Source organism: Bison bison, unplaced genomic scaffold, assembly GCF_000754665.1.
Source record: "Bison bison bison isolate TAMUID 2011002044 unplaced genomic scaffold, Bison_UMD1.0 scf7180017864195, whole genome shotgun sequence".
In the NCBI taxonomy this organism is placed as follows: Eukaryota; Metazoa; Chordata; class Mammalia; order Artiodactyla; family Bovidae; genus Bison; species Bison bison.
This window is the reverse complement of record NW_011494767.1, coordinates 241,393-260,166: the sequence shown is the minus strand read 5'-3', so window position 1 is coordinate 260,166 and position 18,774 is coordinate 241,393. Positions and strand designations below refer to the sequence as shown.

The window sequence follows — 18,774 nt, the reverse complement described above, 5'->3', positions numbered from 1 at the left end:
ACATCTCTTGCTTTGTCAGCACATGTGTCTCCTCGGATAATTCATTTCCAAGTGTTAGACAAGAGCCCAGTTTCGGGCCCTGGAAGGGGTCCCCTTCCTGCCACATTTGAACTTCTTCTCTTTCCTAGCTACGTTTGTTTCCCCAGTGATCTCATCTAGTCTTGTGGTCTTAAAAACCTTCTGTACTCTGATGCTCTTCGTGTACATGGTCAACTTCAGCTACTCCCAACTCTGGACCCTAGTATTCCATCCATTAACACCTTCATTTACATAGAAATGTACCACATACAAAGAAAAACACTTTTTTTCCTCCCACTTTAAACTTGCTGCTCTTTGGGGCATCTTCATCTTAGAAAATAGCAACTCTGTCCTTTCAGCTGCTTAGGAGCAGCTGATCAGATATGTAGGAGGCATCCTTTACTCCACTTTTATTCACACCCCTCTTCCAACATGCCAGGAAATTCTCACCATTTCCATATCTACCACCCTGATCTAACCCTGATTTCTTATTTCTCACCTGGATTATTGAAATAGCCTCTTAACTGCACCTCTTATTTCCATCATTTTATTTCCTGCAGTCTATTCACACAGCAGCCAGGCTTTTTCTTTTAAGTAGAAATTAGATCACTTCACTGCTCTGTTCAAAGCTCTCTGTTGGCTTTTCATTTCCTTTACTCTAGCCTATAAACCCTCGGTGATCTGGCTCTTCACCACCTCTAATTTTATCTCCTGTTCTCTTCACCATGGGCCATCCACCTTGATGGTGCTCAGAAATGACCAGCATGCACTCTCTTTAGGGCCTTTGCACTTGCTGTCCTCTTCATCTGAAATGCTTCTTCCCAGATATCTTTGTGGCTCAATGACTCATTTCCTTCAGCCCTAGTATAATTTCTGTCTTATAGGCTTTCCCCCATCTACCTTATTTAAATTGCCTCCCATCACACTCCATTCTCCCACTTGGCTTTTTTTTATACTTCTTCATAATACTTATTCTCTATTTATTATCATTCCCTCTCTACCCCTCTGCTCATCCCCTCTGAATACAAGCATCACTAGAGCAGGATCATTGCCTACTTTGTTTACTTCTATGTCCCCAGCATCTAGAATAGTGACTGGCACACAGTAGGAACTCAATAAATATGAATTTGTTGAATGAATGAATGAAATGATGCTGCTCCATTTTTTAACCTTCTTATTGGATCCTCAGTCCTTTCAGGATAAATATCAAATTCTCTAAAAAGGTATGCAAGTTTCTTTACCAGCTCAGCCTTTTTATATATATTTCTCTGGTCTCATGGCCTATCATTTCCTGATATGTTCCATAGTCAGATCCCCAAATGCTTCAGATTCTTCTAGGCTTCATCCAGGCTCTTCCCTCTGTTTGGAATGCCCTTCCACCTCCCTAACCTTGATTTACAACCTGGCTTAATTTCTGTCTCTGTCAAAGTAAGAAGTCCTGGTAGCAATCTGTTGTACTCATCTATCATATTGCTTATCACACTTTATCTGGTTCAGCTACTGAATATCCATAAAGGAAAGAACTGGTCCTATCCATTTAGGTATCCATGGCCCTAACAAAATGCCTGATACATGATTTGTGTTTAATAACACATGGGTATGAATGAAAGTATGGATAAATCAGTAACAAAATAAATGAAATTTTGATAGGGAGTGGCAATTAATGGGAGAAAAGCAAAATAAAAATGAAACAAGCAGCTAAAATAATTTGTATTTCATATCATTTGAAGTCACGTGTTATTGAAATTAAAATGCTTGTATAATTCATAGTTGCTGAGAATATCATAATAATGAGTGTTCTTAATGATCAGGTTAATGATACCCTGAATAGGTAAGAGAGGATAATTATTGGTATATTCAATGAGGTCTGTGTAAGAAGGCAAGGGAGGGTGAAAACATTTAGGAAGCACTTGATCTGAGATGGCACCAAGATAAAGTTCAGAGCATTCAGGTTAGGTTCAATTACTGTGTAGAAGGATTAATGTAACAGTCCTTCATTCTGCAGTCGTGCCAATGAAAGAAGACACTTACTTCTGCATGTAGATACACATTACAATGAGAGCAAAGAAACTGATCACATGGCTTCAGTGCCAATATGGAGCATTTCATTTCCCAAAACTGAGTTTTGATCTTTAAATTAAAAATGTTTTGCCTTCCAGGTAAATAAAATAGTTTTCCTCATGTTTTCTCACCATCAGAGTCATCTTTGCCCTTGGGATTTCCATGACTTTTATCAACATCCCAGTGGAGTGGTTTTCCATTGGGTTTGACTGGACCTGGATGCTCTTGTTTGGTGATATCCGACAGGGCATCTTCTACGCAATGCTTCTCTCCTTCTGGATCATCTTCTGTGGTGAGCACATGATGGTAAGTGCATTACCACTTATAAACTAGCTGCCACGTGACTTAATTGCTCTCAATCTCAGGTTCCTCGTCTATAAAATGGGTTTTAAAGGCTAATATTAGTGTAGGGTTTTTGTGAGGTTTAGATGAGATAATGTGAGTAAATATTTAGCATAAAGTAGATGCGCAAACGTTAATGATTATCAACATTTCTTGCCCTTGGACTCCAGCTCTGCCTGTCCCCAGGACCAAGGTAACCACCAGAGAATGTGGGCCAGGCACTTTCCAGCTGGCAGTGAGTTCAGGTGGCCTAGTAACCCCTGTTACCCAGAAATGCTGACCTCTCTGGTGTCAGTTTGCACAGACACCAAATAGAGGGATTGATGATACCGTGGATAAAAATAAGAATGGTGCAGCCGTCACGCTGTGGCTAGGATGATATGCCAGCTGGAGCCTGGTCCTTGGGTTAGGCACATGAGCCTCATAGTAGCACAGACTATTTTAAATTCCATTATATGGCTTCTGAAGCCTTGCAGCCCTTCCAGGAGAGCAGTGAGAGGAAAAAGAGGCTTTTCCTTACAGCTGGGTGGCACTGGGGGTCCTCCAGCAGCTGCACTGACCACAAGTCCTCATCAGCATGCATGGGAATGGAGGGGACTGTCTGTTTTCCTAACTGAAAGAAACCTCTTACACTTGACATATTTTAATGCTTTCGAGTCTTTATTTTGCCTTCTGGGAACTATCCCACCTTAAAAAAGACTGGTGATAAGTCACATCGAAATTTAAATCTGAAAGGGTTCTTTTGTGGATCACAGAACTTCTACTCCCTAAGGTATGTAAGGGAGCGAAATTTGCTACCACAAATCAAAATATCTCTTTGGTGCATGAATTATTTCTAGCTGAAAACAATCAAGGTTCAAAAGACTGGAAAAGGGCTTCCCTGGTGACTCAGTAGTAAAGAATCAGCTTGCCAGTGCAGCAGACATGGGTTCAATTTCTGACGTGGGAAAATCCCACACGCCTTGGAACAACTGAGCCTGTGTGCCACAACTATTGAGCCTGTGCTCTAGAGCCCGGGAGATACAACTACTGAGCCCACATGCCGCAACTACTGAAGCCCTCGTGCCCTAGAGCCCATGCTCCGCCAAAGAGAAGCCGCCGCAGTAAGAAGCCCACACATCACAACTAGAGCGTGGCCTCTGCTTGTCGCAACTGAGCAAAGGCCCAGCAGAAACGAAAACCCAGTAGAGCAAAAAAAAAAAAAAAGACAGGAAGAAACTTTGACCTTCCCCTTAACTGCCTAAACGAATTTTGGTAGATGACCTGTTTCCCTGAAAAGAGCTATCACCAGAGGTATCTGCAAAGCATATGGGCTGGGTGGTGGTGGAAAACTCAAGGCAGGGCCTTAAAGATCAGTTTACACCCTGTCTTATTGTCTCAGCATGGCCCAGCAAACATTTGTTTACCAAACGTTTGCTTTTTTATCTCCATGTGAATTGCCTTCATTTCTTTTGAAGTCCCAAACCGCTACTCCCAACATCTTTTGTCCTTAGCTGAAGACCTTATTAAGAGGTGAGGGTCAGTGATCTGGTGGTTAGGTCAAAGTATTTATGAAAGCAAAAGAACAAATGGATCAGTTATTTAGATAATTTCTGGAAGATGTTGAGAAAGAATTGATAAGTCTCTGTGATGTAATTTTTTAAAAAAGTCAAAAACTATGTGCAATTGAGAGAAATGTTTTCCATTTGTTAGCACTGTGCTGCTGCTGCTGTTGTTTTCATCTATATCATGATTTGATGCACAGCAGATAGGCAGCAAGGATTGTTGGATGACTGACTCACCTGTAGAACTGCTTTGCTTTCCCCTATCTTTTTCTCATTTCTCAACTTGGTTTTCCTCAGGACCAGCATGAGCGGAATCATATAGCAGGGTATTGGAAGCAAGTCGGACCAATTGCTGTTGGCTCTTTCTGCCTTTTCATATTTGACATGTGTGAGAGGTAAGCAGGGGGCCTGTGGAACTCTGGACGGAAATGCATGTCACCAGGTTCACTCTCAGCTCTTTAGAAAAAGTATCTGAAAAGGCGGAGGAGGTGATTGGGAGCCTGTAGGATGAAAGCATGGACATGACCACATCCTCAGGTTAGCACTGGGATTAAGAGACAGAGCTCTTTAGAGATACAAAATATTTGAGCTAATCGTATTCTTCCAACTCTGTTTCTCTCTACATCCTCTGCGACTTAGTCTGAATACAGACACCACCCCTCTGGCTGAAAAGCTGAGAGTGTATAGAAAGGAAAGCTCCCCTTTGCCTCTGTATTAATTGTGTCTTGCCTTTCCGTCTCATTTCTCTTTGTAGAGGGGTACAACTCACGAATCCCTTCTACAGTATCTGGACTACAGATATCGGAACAGAACTGGCTGTATCCTTCCTTGATGGGCTCAGGGTTTTATTTCTTCCCGTAGCCGCCTGGTCCCCAAGATCATTTTCTAAGTCTCACTGATGCTCTCCATGTGTACTCAGCCGGGGCTTTGATCTTCAGACCAATGATAACAGCACAATTAAGGCAAATAATGAGGAGAATTAATGCTCGCTTTCAAGCCTGGGTGAGAGCAGGCAAAACAAGGAGGTTGCAGCAAGTCCACACAGCCGAGGGATCGGAGTGGCTAGTCTTGCCGCTGCCTGTCTAAATGCTCTATTATGTACTTGTTTACCACAGACTGAAGCATGACTGGTTTTTCCCTGCAGCCACGGAGGTTCATCTCAGGGCCCCCGTTACTGACGTCGTCTGTGTGCCAGACTTCTTACAGTGACCTTGGTGTGCTGGCATCCCATGCCGCTGCTATTCATTTCCAAGACCAAGTGGAGATAAGGCTAAGGTGATTAGTTCCAGAAGAGTCACCCAGGCTTCTGGTTGGTTGGCATAAACTCTCTGAGTCATCTTCATGAAGCAGAAGCGACAATCTTAGCTTATCCCTTTTAGGATGCTGGATTTAAACATTTTATCTTCCTCTATAATATGTTAAGTGCTTCAGGAAAAAAAGACTGTCCTAGGGAGAGGAGAGAAAGGCTTGAGTTGTATTCTTTCTTGATGGAGAATATCTTGTCATATGCTGATAAATAAGCTTTGTCCGGCCATGGTCTTTATATTGGCTTCTTAGTATCGCAAGAACTTTGTGAGTAAACTAGATCAAAAGTATCATTGCTTTAAAGATGAGAGAATTGAGCTCCCCATTTCTACCATCCCACCACCAAAAAAAGTTAGCTGTACCACCTGAGGACTATTTATGATCCTTAGTCTGCTTCAACCCCTCATTTTTTAGTAATGCTGGAGGTCCAAGGAGGCAAATAATTAGTCAAGTCTTGCAGCAAGTAACTCTTCCCTTCATTTGAAGGCACCATTGATTTTAGAAAGGAGTGTAGTAGTAGTTAATCGCTCAATCGTGTCCAACTCTTTGCAACCCCATAGGCTGTAGCCTGCCAGGCTCCTCTGTCCATGGAATTCTCCAGGCAAGAGTACCAGAGTGGGTTGCCATTTCCTTCTCCAAGGAAAGAAAGAGAAACTGCATTAAATATATTATTTAGTGAAATATGGAGCTTCCCTGGTGGCTCAGACAGTAAAGAATCTGCCTACATTGCAGGAGACCCGAATTCCATCCCTGGAGAAGGGAATGGCTACCCACTCCAGTATTCTTGCCAGGAGAATTCCATGGACAGAAAAGCTTGGTGGGCTACAATCCATGAGGTCGCAGAGTTGGACACAACTGAGTGACTAACACTTTCACTTTAGTGAAATATAAATACTGAGTTCATCCTTGTTTAATTTTTTTCTTAAAATATGCTGCTTGGCCTGGAGTCATAGCAGAAAAAAGTTGGAGTCTGGTCATTTGCCTCCCAAGTCAGATCACTCCACCCCAAGCCTTGCTAATAGTCAGGTTAAGTTTTGAAGATCAACCTCAGAGTATATTGCCCCCACCCTCAACTCCCACCTTGGCCATATGTCCTTCGCTCCCCATTCCATCTGACAAGATTTTTCTTGTGTTGAGAGAAGATTGCCACAGAACTTCATCTTGAAGGTTTCACTTCAGTACTTTCAGCCTCATGCTCAGCATCCGTTATAGCGTAGTTGCTGCTACTGCATCCAACCCCCACTCCATGCTCTCCAAATTCCAGGGCACCTCAACCTCCTCATAAAAATCTGGATACTAGGCCAATGGTTCGCAAACATGATTATACTTGGTTTCCTAGCCCTTGGAAAACCTGATTCTGTAGATGTGCAGTGGGACCTGGGCACCTGTATCTTTACTTTTGTGGTGATTTTAATGCAGCTTTCTACTTGATCAATATTTTACAACCAATATCCAATACTTTAGTGCTTTTCAAACTTACTGTGCATATGACTCTCCCTAGGACCTTGTTAAAGGCAGATTCTGATTTAGTAGGTCTAGGGTGGACCCTAGAGTCTATATATCTAAAACAGGGTTCTGTCCCTTGTGTTATCCAGCTTAGAAAACTATTTGGAACATTCTTCACTCATTGGTACTTTTATGTCAAGAAACCTCTCTAATGTTGATATTAGAATGCCAGGTTTTAATATTTTATCCTCCTGAAAATTGCCTACATATTTGGAGCCATGGAGTGTCACTCTTGAGTGAAGTGCTTGAATCCTTGGCAAGCTGACCATTTCCTTGACTGGACACCATCAGATGGCCTTCATCATAGTGGCTGGGATCTGCCTCTGCCTGTACTTCCTGTTTCTGTGCTTCATGGTCTTTCAGGTTTTTCGGAACATCAGCGGGAAGCAATCAAGCCTGCCAGCCATGAGCAAAGTCCGGCGGCTACACTATGAGGTGAGCAGGAAACAGGGAAGAGGGCAGAATGGTCAAAGAATGGTATGGCCATAGGACATGACTAAAACTGTTAGAATCAACTACGTCCAAGATGACAGAAGATTTGTCTTCCAGTAGACCTTGAGCCTCATTATACACTAATTGGGAAAATCCCATGGACAAAAGAGCCTGGTAGGCTGAAGTCCATGGGGTCACTAAGAGTCAGGCACGACTGAGCGACTTCACTTTCACTTTTCACTTTCATGCACTGGGGAAGGAAATGGCAACCCACTCCAGTGTTCTTGCCTGGAGAATCCCAGGAACAGAGGAGCCTAGTGAGCTGCCGTCTATGGGGTCACACAGAATCAGACACAACTGAAGTGACTTAGCAGCAGCAGCAGCAGTATAAGCTAAATGACATACCCACCAGCACCATGACAGTTCTGAGGCTAACCCATAAAATACCAAAAAGTGGGTGGTGGCCCAGTTCCTGGAAATCCTTACCCCTTCCCCCAAATAATTGGAATAATCCTCCCACTCTCTAGCTTATGAATTTACCTAGTCCATAAAAACTAACCACACCATATTTCAGCACCTCTCCCCTTCTGACATGGCCCACACTGTGTCTGTGGAGTGTGTTTTTCTCTAAATAAATCCATTTCTTGTCTATCACTTTGCCTCAAAAGATTTCAGAGACAAAGCAAGAACCTCAAATTCATCAGCAACATATTGGTGAAGCAAGCAGGAGGATCGGGTAAACCTCAGCCTCTGGCCTCCATGCCACTCAAGAGGCACTGCCTTACTTCCTGCCGTTTCTTGCCCACTCTCTCCCTTACTCTCTCTCTTTTGCTTCCTTTCTCTGTCGCCTTTTAGACTTAGCCTCTCACCTCCCTTGCACTTGAGAGGTGCTGCCTTACTCTGCTGGAAATGGGGAAAGAGAGATCTGCCAGGCATTTTCAAACCTTGCCACTTGGTCTTCCACTTCTTACTGTTATATATGCACAGGGCACGTCAGGGAAAGTCTCCAGCCATCCTCACAGGATGGGAATCGAGCCATACGATGTTTGCTCTTTGGGTTTACCTTATCCACCATATAAGTAACTGTTAACAAGTGCAGTTGTGTAAAAATATGAAATATAGCCTAAGAGTTTGTACCATAGGCTGCAGTTCCGTTGGGAGCTCCCTCAAATAGTAGGTCATTTGTGCCTTTTACCCCTGGGTGTTGGAAGGGCGGGGGTTGGTCCTGCTTCACTTGGTGATAGCCCTCACCCTCCTGGTGTTGGCCGGCCTCCTCTAGGGTCCACCTGACCCCACCCTGCCCTTGTAGGTCAAGGCAGAGGACTTGAGATTGGTTGTTGCACACATGGTTATGCCTCTGGGGTGGCATGATGCAGCAGTGACCTGCATTTGCTGTGCTTGGGTCCTGTGATTGGGAATGTCCTTCCAGTGTCCTGGGGTCCTCTCTCCCCCTACCTACAGTCATGATGTCTCCACCTCTGCTGCCATATCTGTGCCTGCACCCAGCCCACTGTCTGCTGACCAGAGCACGTGTGGGAAGGCACAGGAGGAGGATGGCACTGAAGCCCCAGGGATGCTGGCCTCAAAAAGGAAGGGGAAAGAGGTTTATTATTTTTCTTTTTCACACACAATCTCCTTTAATGGCCAGTGCCTGTTTTCCAAAACTTAACAACCACCCTTTTAGAGGAAAAGGCTAGGACTTAAATAGATCTTAGAATAATGAAGGGGCTTCCCTGGTGGTGCAGTAGTAAAGAACCTGTCTGCCAATACAGGAGATGCAGGTTTGACCCCTGGGTTGGGAAGATCCCCTGGAGGAGGAAATGGTAACTCACTCCAGTATTCTTGCCTGGGAAATCCCATGGACAGAGGAGCCTGGCGGGCTACAGTCCACGGGGTCACAAAGAGTCAGACACAACTTAGCTACTGAGCTCATAGGCAGAACCATGAGGATGTCCTTCCAAAAGCAGCATCACCTGGAACACAGGGATTAATCTATAGAATCTATAGAGAAGCCTTCAGGAAGGTCACTCAAGCTGGGTACCATGGATGTCAGAATAGGACACGGGCCCCACTACTGCCATAGCAGGGAGTAGCTAACTTGTCGTGGATAAAGTGGACAGGATAGGTGGTCAGGAGCACTTGGAACCAGTCCACTCTCAGAGAGCCCTCATGGGATCTTGTAGTGAAAGTGTTCCTCTCTGGTATAGGAGCATTCTCTCCCTGAAGAAATGATGGGGAACACCTCCTCCATTCCCAAGAACTCACCCCTGCAGTGCATTTTGAGTCCCTGGGACCTGTTTTCTCTAGATTCTCTTTCTAAGAAGTAATTTTATTTATTTATTTTTGACTGTCCTGGGCCTTTGTTGCCCTGTGGGCTTTTCTCTAGTTGCAGTGAGCAGGAGCTATTCTCTAGTAGTGGTACTAGGGCTTCTCATTGCAGCGGTTTCTCTTGTTGGAACACGGGGCTCTAGGGCATGCAGGCTTCACTGGTTGTGGCATGTGGGCTCAGCAGCTGTGGTTCCTGGACTCTAGAGACAGGCTTTAGTAGTTGTGGTGCTGTGGGATCTTCTCAGACCAGGGATCGAACCTGCATCTCCTGGATTGGCAGGCGGATTCTCTACCACTGAGCCACCAGGGAAGCCCTCTAGATTCTTTAAAACAGAAGAGCTCATTTGTTTTTGTAATGAAGCCTGGCCCCTGAAGTATAAACTTCAGGATGATGAGGGCTGGCCAGAAAATGGGAGCCTTAGTCATAGTACCACCCTACAGTTAGACATCTTTTTGCAAAAGTCAGGGAAAATAAATAGAAATTCCTTATAAAGGCTTTTATGGCCCTAAGAGAAAACCCAGAGCTATTCAATTTCCATGTTAGGGAACCTTGCCGACTGGGACCCATTCGGACTACACAAAAGCCCTCTCTAGTGGCACCCCTGGTAGAACAGGAGCCCCAGAGAGAAGACCCAAGTCCCAATACTCTTCCACCAACTTCAGCCTCTCCCCTGCCTGTTAAGCGTCTTTGCCCTTCCACCACACACAATGCAAAGCGTCTTTGCATTTCCACACACAAATGCAGCCAAAGCCTCCTTGCCCCCTTCAGAAAATAGTAGGTATGCCTCAGGGAATTACCCAGAGTCCGCACACCTTATTCCTTGTCTGACCTTAACCAGTGCCTCACCTGCTTAGGCAGACTCTCAGAGGACTCTAGCTGGTTCACTGAAGAATTCCAGGTACTGACTCTTTCCTTTAAATTTTATCCTTTCCCACTACTGCATCAGTGAGGAAAAGGCCCGTATTGGGGCACAGGCTCAAAAATATGCTGATGAATTACACATTGCCCAACCACATCGATACCCTGTTGGCCTGACAGCCGTGCCTCTAATGGATCCCATTTGGGACTATCAGCCAGGCCAGCCTGGTTTTGCTGGTAGGGATCCTTTGCCTCATTAAAGGGATGAAATGATGCATAATTAAACCTGTTAACTATGATAAGGTTAAATAGATCACCCAAGTCAAAGATGAAAATCCAGCCCTATTTCAGACTTGATTATTTGCAACCTACTTCATTAGTCAGTCAGCCCCTGACATGTCAGAAGCTTCAGAAACTTAAGGGGCCCCAGACCCCTCTCAATCTTCTTATAGACCCAGCCTTCAGTGTTTTTAACAATAAGGAGCACGCTGAGGAGGAAAAGAAGAAATGCATGACTTAAGGAAGGACAACAAGCCAGGCTTTTGGCAGCTGTCATGACAAGACCTAACCCACCTCCTGGTTACTCCAGAAGTACTCCCAGAAGACTCCCACCAGGAAAGGGAGCATGTTTTAGCTGTGGGAACCCTAAACACTAGATCAAGGAATGCCGTGGAGACATGTCCCAGCCTCCACCCTAGCTGCCATGCCCAGTTTGTAAGAAGATGGGTCACTGGAGGAGGGGATTGCCCCCAGCTCTGAAGGAAGTGAGGAAGTTCCCCCATGCTAGTCATGGCAGTGGTTGATTGACAGGACCTGGGACCTCCCAAGCATTTGGAGGAGACAGTCATCATCACGTGGGAGGTACCACAGGTTACCATTGTAGCAGGTGAGCTTGTCCAATTTCTAGCGGACGTGGGAAACACTAACTCTGTCCAGACTTCTCACACTGGGTCCCCTTCCCCTGAAACCTGCTCTGTTGCAGAAGGAAAGCTAAAACTAAAACATTTTACCACCCTTTTAACTTGCACTTGACTCTTAAAATTTTCAAGTTTCTTGTCATGCCTGAATACCCCTAACCCATTATTGGGAAGTGATTTTCTCTTAGCTTTAGGGGTAACTCTTTCTCTGAAGACCAAAGCGAAGGAGTGTTTTTGACTGGACTGTGTATTATATAAGACATGGATGATCCAATCCAAAATATTCCCTCAGAATCTGATTTCCATAGGAAATCCCAAGGAAGGCAAAATTTGTCACTCCTATAAAACTCACCTCAAAGGAAACTAATCACTTCCCTTCTAGGCACCAGTACCCCATAAAATCAGAGGTTCGATGAGGCCTCCAACCCCTAATCTAAAAATTCATTAAATACAGACTTTTGGTGACATGCCAATCTCCCTGTAATACGTCAAATCCTACCTGGTGGTCTTCAGGAACCCTTATCTCTGCCATCTTTTTTAAATGTAAATTTTTTAAAAGGGGGTAAGGTAATTTAGAACTGACTAGTCAAGGATAAATGGAAGTCCTAAGTATCTTCTCTGTAAACACCAGTAAGAAAGAGTTTAGCTATCTAGATAAGTGACCTTGACTTGTTCCAGCTGCCAGAAGCCCAGTTTGAATCCAACCCCTTGTAACTGATGGATTTTACATTTTTGTAACCGACTCAGGGCTGAAATTTTGAAATGGGAACTATGAGGTCTCTGTGTTTGCATGTGTCTGTGTTGTAGATGTATGGTATTGCCAAAAGGAAATTAAGTGCTTATAGTAGTACAAACACTCAGAAAACTGGCCAGAACAAAGTTCAGGTTCATGTCATCTGTAAGATTTTCTGTACTACACAGATATCTGGGATTGGAGGTGCCTAAACTTATTGATTTGATTGATATAGACATGTGTTTAGTGTCATCAACATTAAATATAATACCTTTATTGTACCTAGATTTATTAGAGGTCAAAAAAGACCTCATTCTGTCTTTTACAAATTTGTCAACAAGAAAATTAACTCTATGTGAAAAAAAGCTTTTAAGGAAAGTGGGTTGTGTGTTTTCAGTAAAAAAGTTATGAGCAGTGGGATTGCATTTTATTAAGGGAAAAGAAAGTAAGTGTGTCTTCCAGTTGTTTCTGGATGGAAAAAAATAAAGTGATGGATACAGACAGTGATGGAGGGTTTGTGGAAACTGGACCCCGAGAAAAGGGAAATTGCGTGGCCAGAATTGACTAAGTTTGGAATACATGTAATTGAGTAAATTAATTTAAAAAGTAAGTTGGTGCAGAACCTGAATTTGGGCTTTCTCTTTGTTAAAAGGACAAGTTTTCTTAAAATGTTGAATTGCCTATGGTAACAGATTTAAAATTTCTTTGCCTTTAAAATCTTTTATTGTCATTTTGGTTAAGATACAAATATTGTCTCACAGTGACTTAGATCTTATTTGATCAAGTGTTTTAAAACTTTTTGACAAGCTTCCAAAATATTGAATTTTAATTAAAATTCTTTTGATTTCCAGCTAACTTTGGGATACTTTAGTGGGTCCCTGAGGTATCTCAAAGAGAAACATTTGACTAGGATTATTTGATATGTCAATTTAAATGTAATCATTTGTAATTCTGGTTACTGTAACCAAGTTTCATTATTGATTAAACTGTAATCAGATGTTTAACCTTGTGGTTTTAAGTCTTTTATCATTTATAGATATTTTTGTACTTTGTTGCTGTTACAAAAAGTGCTTCATCATCAAGGAGATTCATATAAAGTCTATGGAAGCTGTTACAACAGTTCCACATCAAGATGATGGCTACATGAGGATTCCAGCCCATACCAATTTAAAACAAGACTCTCTCCTGCCCCTGCAACCCCTAGATCAGGCACTCAGAGATTTTTACTCCCTGACAGGCAGGGTCAACACCCCTACTCAGCCTTGAAGCAGTTATAGAAGGCAGTTGCCCCTCCGCTTCCCATAAGAATATGAGTGTAAAACTACTGAGGGGGCAATGAAACGGAAGGGAAAGGGGCAGGGCACAGCCTTTTAAAAGAATGATATGGCCATAGAACATGACAAGAACTTAGAAGTAACAGTGTCCAAGACCGGTATGAGCCTTATTATGTGCTCATTGTAATATGTTAGCACATTAAGTAATACAGCCACTAGAACCAGGACAGTTCTGAGTCTAACCATAAAAGACCAAAAAGTGGGCGGTGGCCCAATTCCTGGAAATCTCCACCCTTTCCCCAAAATAATTGGAATAATCCTCCCACTCATCAGCTTATGAAATTACTCAACCCATAAAAGCTAACCGTGCCCTATTTGGGGACTCTCAAGCCTTATGAAATGGAGCACACTCTGTGGATTGTGTTTCTCCCAAGTTTTTCTCATTTTCTGAGATAGCCCACACTCGGTCTGTAGAGTATCCCTCTCTAAATAAGTTCACTTCTTATCTATCACCTGTCTGAATTCTTTTGCGACGAAGCAAGAACTTCAGATTCACCAGAAACAGCACATCTCTGGACTCATTGAGGAACTGGTGCTCACTGGCCCCTGCTTGATAAGAACACACACACACACCCCCTACTATGCCTGGAGATGTGGGGGATATGGAAGCCTCTATTTCAAATACACAGAGATTCGCATGTGTTATAGGCTCTCTGGGCAAAATAAAAGGCTAAATCCTGCTCTAAGAGGCATCTGGCTTTCTGGCTTATCTAGGTCTTAGAGTTTTCTGTGGTATAAATGTCTTTCTATCCTCAATAAAGAGTAAACTTGTTCAGCAGGTTCTTCAGCTTTGGAATGGAATGTGGGTGCGAACTAGATAGGAGACCTGACTATAGCAGAATTGGGATTTGGCTTGGAGTGAGGTTTTATTTAAAATTCTCCTGCTGAGAATCAGCCTTTAGAGTAGGATTCAGCCCAGGTGATCTGATTTCAGTTAGCCAACTTTTCCCTAAAATATTCAGCAGGTGCTCACATAGAGTTCAGTGGTCTTTGTTTACAGATCATGCCCCTATTCAAGAGACACCCTAGACAGACTGACATCTCTGATGCAGGCAACACATTCTTAATTTTTCAAGGATCCCTTGGGCTCATGCCACTTCCTTGGAGGCATGGGCCTCATTCCTTTGTGAAAAGAGAAACAGAAACTGCAGAGCTACAGGGTTTCCATAGACAGCAGAAATAAGAGCCCCTGAATAAGAGGCCTCTCTCCCAGAGACACGGGTTCCCTCAGTACTCCTCTCAGGAAAGCAGGGGTATTTTCAGAAGCTTTGCCCGTGTCTCGAACTGGAATGACACATGAGAAAATGCAACCAAATCCACTTCATGTTGATTAATATGCACATTTCTTTTTGTTCACTGGAGCAGAATTTTATTACAACCGCAGAAAACTTGGATTTGGTAACTTTGAACCCTTGCAGAGAAGCACAACCAGCTTAGCAGGGAAATTAGCAGCCTCATGACGTGCTGTGAATGTAATTTACCAGGCTCTGGTATCACTGTTTCATGAGAGATAAGAAGCTAGGAAATATTTGGCCCAATAAATTTTTCAGCCACATTCACCTCTGCAGGAGAAATGTTACTATGTGAAATTATTTTACTGTCACTCTTAGGGATTGGTTTTACAGATTTCTTTAAAATTAGCTTTTGATAGGTTTATATTTTGAGAAAAGGATTGGTGGTTGAGTGTTAAAACTGCTTTCTTTCTTTCCTAATAGGGGCTAATTTTCAGGTTCAAGTTCCTCATGCTTATCACCTTGGCCTGTGCTGCCATGACTGTCATCTTCTTCATTGTTAGTCAGGTAAGTGGACCCAAAGAGCTCAGGATGACAATGTCCTGAAAAGGTGCCTCTACTTTACAGCAAATTCTGTGGAGCTACTGAGAAAGGAGTGAAGAAGTTGTTATGCTGGGCAGCTCATCAAGCTATTTGTTTTAGGCTGCTCTGATCTGGGACTTGTTATCACTTTTCCAGAGGCAGACTGAATTTTCCTTTCAGTGCAGTCTCATAGGAGGAAAAAGTTAGTAAATAAAAGCCTGCTGCTAGATTGAAGGGCACTTGTTTCATTCACTTAAGAGAATAACTTACCAAGCTCTGTAGCAGACTAACAATGAGCAAGTATTGATTTGATTTGATCCTTATCTAGCATTAACATAGATCCTTTTACAGTCCATCACCATTCTTTATAATAATTATATTGCCGTTTACAACATGAAATATATTTCAAAAGTCCCCTTGATAGAGCTTTATCCTTTTGCTGCTGCTGCTGAGTCGCTTCAGTCGTGTCCGACTCTGTGCAACCCCATAGATGGCAGCCCACCAGGCTCCCCCGTCCCTGGGATTCTCCAGGCAAGAACACTGGAGTGGGTTGCCATTTCCTTCTCCAGTGCATGAAAGTGAAAAGTGAAAGTGAAGTCGCTCAGTCATGTCCGACTCTTAGCGACCCCATGGACTGTAGCCTACCAGGCTCCTCTGTCCATGGATTTTCCAGGCAAGAGTATTGGAGTGGGGTGCCATTGCCTTCTCCGATCCTTTTGCTAGTTATTTCCAAAACTCAAAATTTTGCTGTACTTGAAAATCTCAGTCATGATAATGATTTTTAAATATCAGTAACTTGTTTTGAAAAGTGGAAAGTACTGTTTAAATCATGTGCTGTGCTTAGTCGCTCAGTTGGTCTGACTCTTTGCAACCCCATGGACTGTAGCCCACCAGGCTCTTCTGTCCATGGGGATTCTCCAGGCAAGAATATTGGAGTGGATTACCAAGCCCTCTTCCAGGGGATCTTCGCAACCCAGGTATCAAACCCAGGTTTCCCGAATTCAGGCAGATTCTTTACCATCTGAGCCACCAGGGAAGCTTAGGTATCTATCATTTCTTTTGAGCTTCACACAAGTCTTTTGGGTAGGTAGGATATCCCAGTTTGCTAGAATATGAAATTTAATGGCCTTAGAGACATTTCCCATTTATGCTGTCTTCCACTGGGTGAGCTCTGAATGGATTACTTAACAATTCCAAGGATTAATTTTCTTATCCATAAAATGGATGTAACAGTACCACCTGAAGTAGGTGGCTGTAGGGATCATATGAAGTAATGCTTATAAAAGGATCTGTGGACTGCCTGGCACACTGTGAGCATGAATAGCTGTCCTCTTATGAATAGCAACAAGGGTGAATGTTGTGTCAAAGGACGTCCAGTAAGTTAGGGACCAGAATCAGATCTTTCTGATTTTCTTTGCCAATTGCTCTGTCATCCCTATATTTGGCTAAAATTAAGAATGTTAGTAGTGCTGGTATAGCCTTACGACAAAAGCTTCCTTTTAGGAGAGGGGCTCCTAAGCTTTTTGTGTGTTCTGGACCCCTTAGGCAAACTTGGGTGAAGGCCATGGCCTTCCAAACATCCAAAAGCCTCTTCTTTGAGTGTTTTTAAGTAAACAGAATACTTGGATTTAAAAGGGAATCATACAGATAGATGGTATATATTTGCAATTATACTTTTACAGATATTTCAGATCTGTAGTATAATTGATATGAAAATATGATTTCTATTGGAGACAAAGTTGCAGGTGGTGCTAATACTATGGGAATTTATTTTTTACATTCACAATGGAAAGAAATGATAGCCTTTCAGTTAGAGACTGGTGAGAATAAAGATATAATTTTTTCTCACTCTAGTTCATTGACCCCTTGAATTCTATCCAGGGATACTCAAGGGTGCCTCTAACCCCTAGAGCCCTGTTGGCTATGTCTCAGCAGAGCTAGTGCTGCTGCTGAAGGCTGAAGTGAGTAGAAAAAAATAAATACGCATACATATCTTAGGAAGTTCTGTTCACCACCTTTGCTTTGACCTATAACAGTGCTGTGTTTGTATCAGACTGTTTGTTTATAAAACTTTGGAAACTTCACTTTCCACTCCAAATGCAGTAAAAATATTTCAAATTCTGAATAAGTTTTTTATTCAACCAGCTGAGGCTCCAACAAGGGTGTCTGAGGCCAGATTTATCCCTTGGTTGATTCCCTCATGTGACCAAAAAGCTTTCTAGTCCTCCAGTCCCTCAGTAATGCACTGTGACACGTAATACAGCTAGTTCTGCAAGGCTGAGAGAGCAGGACGCACCCTTGGAGAAACAGAACCTTGAGGAAGGTAGCTGAGGATTAAAAGGTATTACCAAGATACGTCCTCAGGGAGACAAAAAGAAAGGGCACTTTTGCTCCCAGCACGTATTTCTACCACTTTAGTTTCTTATTTATTTATTTTTGGCTGTGTTGTGTGGCATGCAGGATCTCAGTTTCCCAGCCAGGGATTGAACCCGTGCTCCCTGTAGTGGAAGCGCAGAGTCTTAACCACTGGACTGCCAGGAAAGCCTCTCTGCAACTTTAGAAAGCTGAAGTCATCCCCCACAGCCCTACCTCACCCCACTTGCTTTCTGCAGAGTCCCTCCCACCTGAAGTCAAGAGGGACTTTGTGCTGGTGTTTAAGGTGGCTATGTGTTGCCCAAATTTATCTTGTACATATTTAATTAGTGCACCTTTTTGAAGCAAAGGAGGCCAGTCTTCCAAGTTGCAGACTTTGTGGCTTTTAGAAAAAGATTGATATTCTACTGCCCTAGTATTTTCTAGCAGGGCTCCAGCCTGTGGCTGGCTTTTTAATATCTGCTGCAACAGTCAACAGTCAGCCTGGAGTGGATTTCAACTCTAAGAGGGTAGCAATGAGGTCTTTTGGATTCCATTAGCTCCTTACAGTCCTCCTGCTGGGTTTTGTTTTTTTTTTAAGGTTTATTTTTAGATATCTAAGACGTTTTCAGGCATAACTCTCAGTGTCCCAGGTACTGTATTAATACAGTCATCAGAGGATTTATTTTTTAATGTCATTTTGGAATGTCTCAGCAATGAGCTCACCTGAAAGGAAACCTATTGGGTAACTTTTTGAAATAGATCCCAGCCTTAGGTAAAAGGAATGTATTAAAAACTCCCATTATACTCTCAGACTTGCTGGGAGAGCTTGCATTTAAGCCCCATGAAATATAATGCGAGGGGATCTTGCCAGGATATTGAAGCTCTGAGGCCAGGAATGAAAGGCTGATGGAAGCTGTGGAATGCGGTGACCTTGAGGCTTTGTAGCTGGGTACTGAGGTGCAGTCTTTTAATGCCGGCCATTTTAATGGCCTCAGTCATAGCAACCGGGCGATGGCACATCACAGTCTGGTATTTTAGTCCCTTCACTCTGGAAAAGAAAGAGGCGTTCCATTTAGAGGTGGCAGGCAGTAGGGAACAGAAGTGCAATGCAGGAAAGAAGGTCACTGACCTTCATGAAGGGGACTCCAGGTACCTGACATTCAGGTCAAGTCATATGTAGCAAACTCCCAGAGAGCCAGTCTGCAGGTTTGTTTTTTTTGGGGGGG

The 18,774-nt window shown here is 43.2% G+C and overlaps 1 protein-coding gene across 1 annotated transcript in view; it reads left to right on the top strand.

The window, feature by feature from the left end:
• Positions 1-18,774, top strand: part of WLS (wntless Wnt ligand secretion mediator) — a 119,027-nt gene that overhangs the window by 84,861 nt on the left and 15,392 nt on the right. The window contains exons 6-10 of the mRNA XM_010844135.1: positions 2,217-2,385; positions 4,263-4,360; positions 4,720-4,783; positions 7,068-7,211; positions 15,095-15,178. Coding sequence (XP_010842437.1) covers positions 2,217-2,385; positions 4,263-4,360; positions 4,720-4,783; positions 7,068-7,211; positions 15,095-15,178 — 559 coding nt within the window. The remainder of the gene's footprint in view (positions 1-2,216; positions 2,386-4,262; positions 4,361-4,719; positions 4,784-7,067; positions 7,212-15,094; positions 15,179-18,774) is intronic.